The following is an 11,352-nucleotide window of genomic DNA, read 5'->3' as shown; positions in this document are numbered from 1 at the left end:
CTCATTACATTGTCTGAAGAGTAACATTCTAAAATTCACATTCTATCAAAAATTAAGTATCAAAAGATTCCCTGCTCCCCTTTTACGAAACAAAACAAAGCATGATTAAATCTCCTAATAAGAGACAGAATCTTGTTAAATTAATACAAGCTTTCATGATAATATGAAATTAAACTTCATAATTATATAAGATCTCTTGCATTTACGAAATTACTACTGTTACAGAGAATCACAAAACAAATCCCTTAATGACAATAATTGAACTTGACAAGAACAAATGTTTTATTGAATTAATGGTGTTTTGAAATTGTTTTTGGACTACAATATAAATGCCTTTGTGCCTAGTCCTGAATAACTAATTTGGTATTTACAAATTCTAATAACTTCATGCTTCCTTCTTTGTTCGAGAATAACATTGAGGAAAAAACTTTCCCCTTTGGACATATTTTACATTTTCACATGAAGCAATGGTTCTGCCACTGTCTTGTGGTGTTAAAATCACATCTTGTAAGTATATTCCTTGGCAAGGAATGCTTTTGCTGCAGTTAAGTGCCACTGCAATTTCTGATGCACTTGTTCCTCTAATGTTCTGGTACACAATGTTGCTCAATTGCACTGCTGAATCCTGCCATTTTTCAATTCCAAGATGGTTGTGATTGTGACAATTTTTATGCAATTTTATAATGCCAAAATTTTAGAGCTTTAAAAATTACCTTCTCTTTGCATGGTTTTTCCTGGTCACAGTAGTTTTGATCTATGATTATGGGATTAGTCACATTTCGCATTGCTATATTCAGAAATTTGATGTTTTTTGCAAAGCCAGAACCTCCCTGTGGTGGGATTGAGTGAAAAATATGTAAGATATCATAATCAAAACACCTCTCATCTTTCAAAAAAAAAAAATGATCTTCCATTGTTACTAATTATGTATTGAATATAATGAAGAATCTCTCTCAATATTCTTTGTTAAATTACTTTGTAGGTTTCTTTAGTTTTACTTCAATATAATTTTGAGGTTTTGAATGGGTTTTCTTTGCTAGAACTTTTTGATTTTGTCCATACTTGCCGGCAATTGTTCAACACCCATTAGCAAGAAAGGATAAACTCATAAAAGTATAAGGTTTTTATCGAAAACTTCTAAACCATAAAGATGAATTTGAGAATGAAAGAAATTATTAAGAAAAAAACATAATTTAAACTTTTTGTTTAATGTTAATTTAGCTTATGCACCAGCGATTGAAAGAATATCTTTTATAAAACATTGACTATTAAATGCTTTGAGCATTAAGCTTTAGAAAATGTGGTGTTTTTCTGGCTTCAACCGTAAAGAATTTTGCCATGGGAATTGTCATGCAATCCCACGAAAAACAAATGAAAAAAAAATCTTTACTGGTTCGAATTTGTTGAGAGGTATGGATAGAAGAGAGTTGAACTACAATTATTTTTTAAAAAATAAATTGCTGTTGACTTGTGTGAAGAAAGTTGGGAATTGGTGGACTGCAAAATTGCCAAACTGGGTTGGTTGAAGTATTGTAGGTCAAAATTGGGTCAGTCAGAAGTGGTGACCCACCAGATAAAACTTGTTTCATGACTTTATAGGTCAAATCAAAGGTAAAAAGCTAATAAATTTGACATTTGCAAAACCTGGGTGCACTATTGCCTCATGTCACCAATCCCTGTATCATTGGTCAAATCCCAATATAATAGTCTCATTGTGCCTAAAATTTGGGCAATTTCTGATCACTAGTCCCCAATTCGTATAAAGTTTAATTATTTGTAAAGCCAAATATTAAATTAAGTGGGTAATTTCAATTCCACTTTTTGCAGTTTAAATTCATAAATAGCTTTTATTCTCAACCGTTTCAAATGTTGTAGAGTGCCTAACAGCAAAGTTCAACACTTACCTGCCATGTCTTTATCCTAACTCCATTAGTAGTTCCTGCTAAGATGGCTTTGTTTACCAACACATTAGAGACTTCTGCTTCTGAGTTACCAGCTCCTAAGCTTCCAATGCTGCAACATAATACAACATCATTATTTTTAACCAATCAATGTCTAATTCACCTAAAGAAAACTGCAACTTGAGTTATTTGCGGTATAATTAATTAATCATAATTACCTTATTCCATGTCCTGGTCCACATTTGATGTTTGTAGCTCGAACATTTTGGGAGCCACTTACTATGGAAATACAATCATCGCCTTCAATAAAATGGTGAGATAAACAAATTAGAAATTTTAAAATTGAAGTATTTTATTTATATTTATATATTTTTGTGTTGATTTTGGTTTTCACCTGTCCCAATTATACTGTTGCTTATGATAATGTTCTGTGTATCGGTGACGTGAATTCCATCTGTGTTTGGGCTGTCCCCTGGTGCTCTTACGATCAAATTGGAAGCTATAACATTGTTGCAGCTTTGAAACCTTACATGCATTTGCTGTGCATTTTTTAACCTTAGGTTTGTCACAGTCAAGTTGTTACATTCATAGAAAGTCACAGCCTATTTAATAAAATTTCAAAGAAAAATAGTTAGTATAGAAACAGAGCGCCGTGCATTAACATAAAATAAAAGTTCATCCTACGAAGAAAAACATAAACTTACTGTTGGCGCCCCTTTGCACGGCTGTGAAACAAAAGGAGTGTAAAGAAATAATGGTCAGTATCGAAAATCACAAGAATAATTATATATTGATATAGGATAATTAAATGTTGATAAAACCCAAACCATTAACCTATACTAATAATAATTATTATTATTATTATTATCTTTGGTTAATCAAATTCATTAACTTACAAGGCTTTGGTTAGTTTTGCATGAGCTATCCCACCATTTTCTCCCGTTGCCATTGATAGTGCCACCACCATCAACTCTGAGATTCGTGACGTTTTCAAACCTAATCCAGAGTCGTCTATCATCTTCATATGCTGACAATTTAGGCCATGCTTTGATTGTTCCATAGACCTAGTTAGCATGATGAAGCAAACACGAAATTGCAATTAGTTTTTTGAACATTAAAGGGTAAATTAAAATTAGCTAATTCATCACTAATTATTGGTTGAAATTTTTAGTCTCACCATGAAGGAAGTTTTGGGTTGGCATGGTCCTGAAAAAATTATTGGCTTTAAATGATAGACCTTTTTTTCAGGGACTACAAGAACACCCCCTTTAGAACATGCCTCATTCCAAGCCTTCTCAAATGCCTAAAGGAAAATATGAGAGAAAGAAAAGTAAAGTGAGAGATTGATGAGTGAATAGACTTAAATTAATATAATATATGTCTAATGTTATTAAATTACCTGAGTGTCATCACTTCCATTATAAGCTTTGGCTCCATAGTCATCAACATTAACCGTTTTGTGAGGCATTGTAGATTGGGTTGATCCATGACCCTTTTGCATGGTACCAAAATGTTGATGATTTTGCTTCATCAACCTCCCTGGCCTAGAGTAATGTTGATAGTTTGTTAGATGATATGTGTCCTCTAGGGGAGAGCCAAGACACAAGCCAAATGAGACAAAGACTATGATGAAAAGTGAAAGAGGTACACTTTGTGGAGACATTCTGATCATATGTTTTCACTTTATGGAAAAAAGGAACAAACTGAATGAAGGGAAGAAAAAGTTGGATGGATGATAGATAGATTTCTGGTAAATGCCAAAGCAAGAGTTATATATTTATAGGGAAGTTAGAGCTGGTTTTCTAGAGAGAGAATGAATTGTATGATAGAAGGAAAGTGTCATTATAGAAATTGGATGCTAGAGACTGAGACGAAACCAACACTGGGGTGTTACCAGAATTTGGAATCAATGAAAGTTTCAAAGAAAATTCGAATTAGTTTTAGTTGTTCATTTCGGGTGCTTTGTGCTTGTTTACCAACAATGTCAACCCCTTTGTGCTGCACATTGCTATTACTCATGTCTTTCTACCACCATATGTATGCAACATCAATTGTGCAGAGATTAATTACTTTATCAAAAAACCTCAAAGTGGGTAACATTCAATTCAATCATCGCAGACCAGATTTGCTTTTCATGCTTAAGGAAATTATAAATGTAAAGGGATTTATTTATTTTCCTAATTAACAACATTCATATTATAATCTCTTTATATATATACTGTTATTATGTAAATAGAGATTACACTATATAATATATAATTGATTAATATTGTAAAATATTATTTCGAAAACATGTCACTTATTAGATAGGAACTAAATCAGCTGAATTTAAACTATTTCTTTAGTAGATCAAACTCAAAAGGATCCAAGCTAAAATGGCGACTATAGAATTAAAATATGCGAATAAGGTTTTTTTCTCTCTCCAAATTATACAGATATTATAAATTAACATAATATATAAATTTGAATATATTGACGAAATAATGTTTTTCTAAAAATAAATATAAAAATATTAAATATTTGAAACTTTATTTGACAAGTTCTAACATTAATTTAATAATACAATATTGTTTTAGAAAATATTGGTAAATATTTTATTACAATGTTGATTGAAAAAGTATAAATTAAAATATTTAAAAACATAAAATCACAATTAATTGAATAATTAAGTGAAGAAGTAAATTTTGATTTGATGTAATATAGAAGCTTACAAACAAAACATGTGTCACAAAATTGAGACAGACATATATTAACCTGCATAATAAAAGGAAAATATGTATAAACATTTTGCCACTCTTAAGAAAAAGACTCAAATAAACTTTTATATTATATGTTTGAAGATTTATCTTTATGCTTTAAGACATCTATTATATTTTGTTTCTCTTTCTGATGCATGATTTCACTATTGTTTAATATATTTTTTTTATATCCTTTAAAATTTTAAAACATTTCCCTCTTCAAGTCTCAAATTTAATTACTTTTAAATTTTTATTTTTATATTAAAATTATCCATTTTTAATTACCTTTAATGATTCCTTTAGTATTAAAATTTGTAATATCATCTCAATTTTTAGTTGCTTTTACTCTCAAATCAGATATATTAATTTAAAGAATATTCTGTTTTTGTCTAAATTTAAGCTATTTATAACTTTTTTTTTTATTTAAGTTGACTATACATATTTTTTATTATTTCAAATATTTTAAAATAGAAAAAATTTAAAAATATCCATAAAATGCATACAACACTTGCTAGTTTATAACATAAGAATAAATTATATATACTCTTTGAAAATTTTTCGATTGCTTATGTTTTTACATACCCCAATTTTCAATTCAATCTCAAATCTTAAATATAAAATTCTCAAATTGATTGAGATTTAAGAATTAAAAATCATTAATTTTCAAATTGACTTTCATAAAACAAAAATTTCGAAGTGACATAGATTTTTAATTTTTATGTTAAATAATTCAGAATTAAGATTGAATTGAAAATGGAAATATATAGCATATGGAATTAAAACTTTTAAAATGCATGTATATATGCTTATATTTTAATTTGGCTAACATTTATCTTTTATATACGAACTAATCATATTCAAATAAAATAAAAAAGTAAGACTACCTTGGATATTCATCAGAGGATTTAATGCAATTTTCATAACCAAAAGCTACACTGTTTCGAAAGTACTATTTTTAATTTAATTTTAAAATTATTAAGAAAAATATGAATAGTTCATTTGATAAAGTAAAAGAATAAATAACTTAAAATTTGTATATATAAAGACAAATTTAAAAATTAATAGAATTTATTTGACAGTAAGAAAAAATTTAAAATTTGAGGTGATAAACAATCATAAAAATAATTATTTTAAGAAAATTAAATATATATAATTTTCAACAAACAAATAAAATTTTTAAAGTGAATAATTAAATTTAAGATATGAAAAAAATAAAAAGGTTAATTCCTAACGACTATAATTTAAAAATAATTCAAAGATTTAAAACTTTTATAAAGTGTAAAAGTAAATGTTAAATAACAATAAAATTTGTTATCTATGTTCTTTTTTTAAAAAAAGGAAAAATTCTACTTTCTTATGTCGTCTAGAACATTCTAATCAATTTTGTGATAATTTTTCTGGAATTATTAAATTCAAATATATATATATATATATATATATATATATATATATAAACCTTTTTATTAAATATATACTTAATACGATTAAAAAATTATATTATTAATAATACAATATAAATAATTAATAATAAAATATTTAATATAATATAAAACTGCAGTCGTATAGGTCCTAAATCTTGTATATTATTAAAATCTCTTCCACTAGAAATGCTATTTGGCATTAATTTTTTCAGTAAGAAATTCACATGATATTTTTATTTTATTTTTATTAAAACTTTCTTGTGTCATTTTGTTTTTCTTTTTTCTTTTAATTTATTTTGAAGTTATTAGTTTGACTATATAAGCATTTTTGTGTTGAGCGTAGAAAGAATGTTTAAGGTGAGATAGAATAAAGTACTCAATCATATTACGGTGATATTTCCATTTATGGTGCGTTAGGCGACACATACATGGAATTGGTAGCTATCCACTCACAGTATGTTGAATAAGGAACAACGACTTGCACTACAAAATCTTCAAATAATAAAGACTTCGATACTTTCTATTGTTTTTTCATCTTTTGACTTCTTAATTCTCTTTTATCTTTTAACAATTAACTTAAAACGATTTCATTGAAACTTATATTTATTGGATTTATTAAATATTATATATCTATATATTTATTGCATGTATAACCCCTTATATTAATAAAATTTATTTAAAATTAATAATAAATAAATATAATCATGATAAAAATTAATTACTTAGCAAATATATATAGAGATAGAAAAGTTATTACATATTAGTATTTAATGTTATATTTGTAAGAAATATATTATACAATTAACTTTAAAATGTTATATTTATTAATCATAATATTTTTATAAGATTTATTAAATATATTATTTGATTATTAAATTTATGACTTCTTAAATTACTTAAATTTATTTAATAATTACTATTAAACATAAACTATTCATTACAGAATTTAATAACTACGTATATGTATAAATAAATTTTTCTACATACTGGTATTAAATATCAAACTTATTAAATGTAATACATATTTCATTAATATAATGCTATTGAATGTTATATTTATTTATCATAATACATTTATTAGTTTTTATTAAACATACTATAGATCATTAAAAATATTTGAAAAAAATCATTAAATTTAAAAAATTATTATAATATTTAAAAAGTTTAAATTAAATGTAAGAGTTTAGATTTACACTGATAAAAGAAAATTCTTTTCTTATATATTATAGATGCTATATATTATAGATACGTTAGCATAGAACATTATATCTATTAGTAAGGAATTTAGTTATTTCAAGAATAGTTTTAATTAACTTATTGAGTTATATATTATATTTTTGTGATTATGCTGTTAACATTTATTTATATTTTAAAATGTGTATTGTATTTTAAAATTATTTTATTTGATGAAGTATAAAATAAATTTAAACTTAACTGGCCATAATATATATAATTCAACTTTGTAAGTCAATTAATTAATAATTTTGGACACAATTTTCACTTATAGAAAATAAGACACTAGGATGACAAAAGGGTCAATCTACCTCACCTTATCCCGTCTTGTTATGAACTTCTGAAGTTCTAAAAAAATAACTAGGTTCAACTCGTTCTATTTTATTAGCGAGATGACCTACTTAAAATTATAAAAAAAAATTATAATAATTAAATTATATATATAATTAAACTCTAACTTACATAATAACCATTTTTATTAGAAATAAAATTCAACTTTTAATATTTATTAAATTTATATATGTAAAAAAATAATATATAAAAACATTATTTTAAAGATTTTTATTATTAAATTTATAAAATATTTAACTCAACGTGTGAACTTACCTTACCTTCGTCTAACATGTTTTAAAATGTAATATAAGTACATTTCAATCCACTCCGCTAAATGCAAGTTAGGATGAAATGTTTGGGACACGTCGTAGTGTCAACGTCGAAGCAAGTTTGTTTCTGTTTCCAGGTACGGTCAGTTTCAAGTAAATGAGAATTGGTAAAAAAATATTGCAAATTGGAGAAGATGTGGGTCTAGTAGTACATAGAAATTCTATGAAAGTGATTAATAAATTAGTTAAGATGGAGGCAAGGGATAGGTAAGAGGCAGGTTGTAGCATTCTAATTTTTATTTCCTCCATGTTCATGTGTATTAACATGATTTTATCTCTTTTAAAAATAATTCAATGTATTTTACAAAATTTTAGGATTTTAGTTAAAGAAGTTTTGAGATAAAAATATTTATTTTTATTTCATTAAAATAATTCATCTTTAAATATATGTTTGATTTATTTGAAAGATGAATATTCTCAATGCTTTGGATTATTTAGAAATTCCTTAATTATATTTGATTTGTAAATATTATATGCATTGGCAAAGGTGGTGCAGTGATAAAAGGGTTAGCCTTTAGTTTAGAGTTGGAGATCTCAAGTTCAAACCCGAATGAATCTCTTCCCTGGCTTGGTGGTAATTTTGTTTCTAAATAAAGGAGAAAATCTCATCTTGCTCTTGCATGTGTTATAAGGAAGGAAGGAATGACATGTGTAACGTCGTGTGTCAAAAGGTGGCAAAACCTTGCAAGGTGGCAGCCATGTGTTGAAAGGTAGCATGTATAATGTCATGTGTTGAAGAAGGTGGCTTGAAAAGGAAGAATGGTGGTGGCAACACCAAGTTACATTTCACGATTTCTTTCTCGCTCTAGTAACCTCACTCTTGTTTTTCTTTTTTCTTCCCTACCAGTTACCTTTGTTTTACAATGAGCTCTGACCCAACACTGCCACTCCTCATCACCAAAAAGAGAACCCCTTCCCTCTCCAAGCAAGAAAGAACCAAACTTTTCACTTTTTCTCCTCCTAGAAACCAAACTGCAACCGCCATTGAACCAAGATAGTTGCTCCCATTCTTGCATGTTAAAGAGGTGAGATTGTCTTTTTGAACATTGAAACAAGGTTTCCATCTTCTTAGTGTTTTCACTTATCAAAACAAGGAGATGCAATTTTTGCACCTTCTCTATGAAAAAGTTTGGAGCTTTCTGCTTCCAACTACTATGTGAGTCAATTTTGACCATTTGAATGTATTTTTTTTTAGCCTAACATCTACATATTCAGATTGTACAGTGAAAAAGCTTTTTAAAGCAACTTATTTCACCCAAAACAAATATCAGATCATTAAGTTACAAGGAAAACGGTAAAACTCCTTGTTATTCTGCGTTTTTTGAGTTGTAGCGACAAGTGAGATTAGTTTTCATTTTTTCTGGTCTCAAAAACTTGAATGCAATCATTCCTTTGTGATCCTTACAAAATTAGCTTTTAAATGCAAGTGTTTTCACTCAAAATGGACATAAAATTCACAAGTTATAGTGAAAACAGTGAGATATCTTCCTTGTTCTACATTCTATTGTTCTAGTAGCAAAGGAGGCTATTTTTCTCGTCTTTGTGGTCTCCAAAATTGACATGCAAATATGATATATGTTCCTTATAGAATTATCTTTCCAATAGTACATCTTGAGCTTAAATTTGACATTGTTTGTCCCCTCAATCACCTATAATATGTGGGTACCTTTATTTTTACATTTTCGGCATTAATAGTGGAAGAAAATATTTTTCTAAATTTTTGAGTAATCTATTTAATCCCAAAAATTTATTTTCATAAACTAAATGAGAATAGCTTTCCAACTCATATTTTTATATTAATTTTGGACTTTATATGAATGCCTTACAAAATGAATTACAAAAATAGTGCAAAGCTAAAAAATATGCGTAAACAAGAGTGTATTTTAATTTTTTTTGCACTTTTTTGTGAGTCAAATCTGGATTTTTAAATTTTGATTTTGATCCTTAAGATCTTAGCTTTCTAACACAATTTGCATATCATGATTTGGACTTCGTTTGAATCTGTTATGCATAATTTTACAAACATTGGGCAAATCTAAAGTTTTTTAGTTTTCTGTAATAAGTGCATGACTCTTTCTGATTTTTTTTTTAAAAAATACTAGCTCTTGGTCATTTTGGCTCAAAGGATTTTGATAGACTTCTCTCTGAACTAGGAACACAATGAACCAAGAAATTTTGAATTTTGACATTGGAAGTTCAAGAAAAAGAGCCTGCGAACTACCTCATTGTTGATTTAAGTTGTGGGTCTTTACTTTGAAGTAAGGGAGGACTCACCCTATCTCTTATGCTTAGAATTCGTTTGTACGGTTATGTTTATGGATGAGAATGATTGGAATATTGGAATATGAGTGTTTTAATAAAAGTGATTTGATTATAGTGGGATTGTGATAGAAAATGTTGTGTTTGAATACAATGTGATTAATGTTGAATATGATGTGTGATGAAATGGTTGAACCTTTTATGGGTGACTGTGTGTGGTTGCTGGCCATTGATTGATGTTGAATAATTTGAATGGTTGGAAACGTGTGTGAATGACATGTTGGATGTGATTGTGATGATGTTTGGAATGATTAGAAACCATGAATGGTTCAACGATACACTGAAGATGAGGGCGGTAGAAATACCTTGGAGAATAGAGGGTGGTAGTGACACCAATAGTGAGCGTGGGTGCACCATAGGCCACACACTCTCCTCCTGACTCGGCCTCTAACTAACACCTTTACTAAGGAGCTCATGACTGCGCACTTTGTATCCATAAGGTAGGGGTTATCTGGCGACCATCCATGGTGTGAACTAAGTCCCTAAGGTTGAGGGCATCAGAAATTTGTAATCACAGTGCCACAGTGAGTGTGGCTACATGCAGTGAGCACACATGTGAGTGTGAAATGATTGAAGGTGTAGTGAGCGCACCCGTGTATGGATTATTTGATGGTGCAGTGAGTGCACCTATGCATGAATGAGAATGTAATATTTAAATCATTGGTTTGAGTTAGTTAATGAATGATCTAAAATAGGTTAGGAATGTGTGGAAATATATCAGGTGAGACTCTATACTTGTGTGTTTAGTAATGTAGAGTACTCACCATTACATTTATTTTTCAAGTGACTAAGATGATCAGCACTGAGCTCAGTGAAGGAATGGATGATACTGCTATAGGACTTAAACTATTTTTTAGCTGAAATGTATTATTTAAGTCTTATAGCTATTATTTGATTCAAATTGTAATTCATCCTTATTTTGAAATACTTTATGAACAATGCATTGGAAACTATTTGAATGAAATATTTTTATTACTTTCATTTTGTGAAATTTATTTATATTTGAGAATTAAATTAAGGTTTTACACATTAACCATATCATCCGAACTCGATCAAATCAATAGCAGTAGTTGGATAA

General features: G+C 28.1%; 1 protein-coding gene across 1 annotated transcript; it reads right to left on the bottom strand.

The window, feature by feature from the left end:
* Nucleotides 1–385: 385 nt before the first annotated feature.
* Nucleotides 386–3,564, bottom strand: LOC113855621 (polygalacturonase). The gene is made up of 9 exons (XM_027487253.1): nt 3,301–3,564; nt 3,079–3,204; nt 2,798–2,965; nt 2,606–2,626; nt 2,296–2,503; nt 2,120–2,201; nt 1,905–2,013; nt 714–830; nt 386–625 (listed from the first exon to the last, which is right to left on the bottom strand). Exons 1-9 carry the CDS (start codon nt 3,562–3,564, stop codon nt 386–388), a joined length of 1,335 nt encoding a protein of 444 aa, XP_027343054.1.
* Between the last annotated feature and the right edge of the window lie 7,788 nt (nt 3,565–11,352).

The sequence above is a fragment of the Abrus precatorius genome, unplaced genomic scaffold, assembly GCF_003935025.1.
Source record: "Abrus precatorius isolate BTA unplaced genomic scaffold, Abrus_2018 Scaffold11, whole genome shotgun sequence".
Taxonomy (NCBI): Eukaryota; Viridiplantae; Streptophyta; class Magnoliopsida; order Fabales; family Fabaceae; genus Abrus; species Abrus precatorius.
Note: the sequence above shows the minus strand (reverse complement) of the source record. Positions and strands in the feature narration are given on the sequence as shown.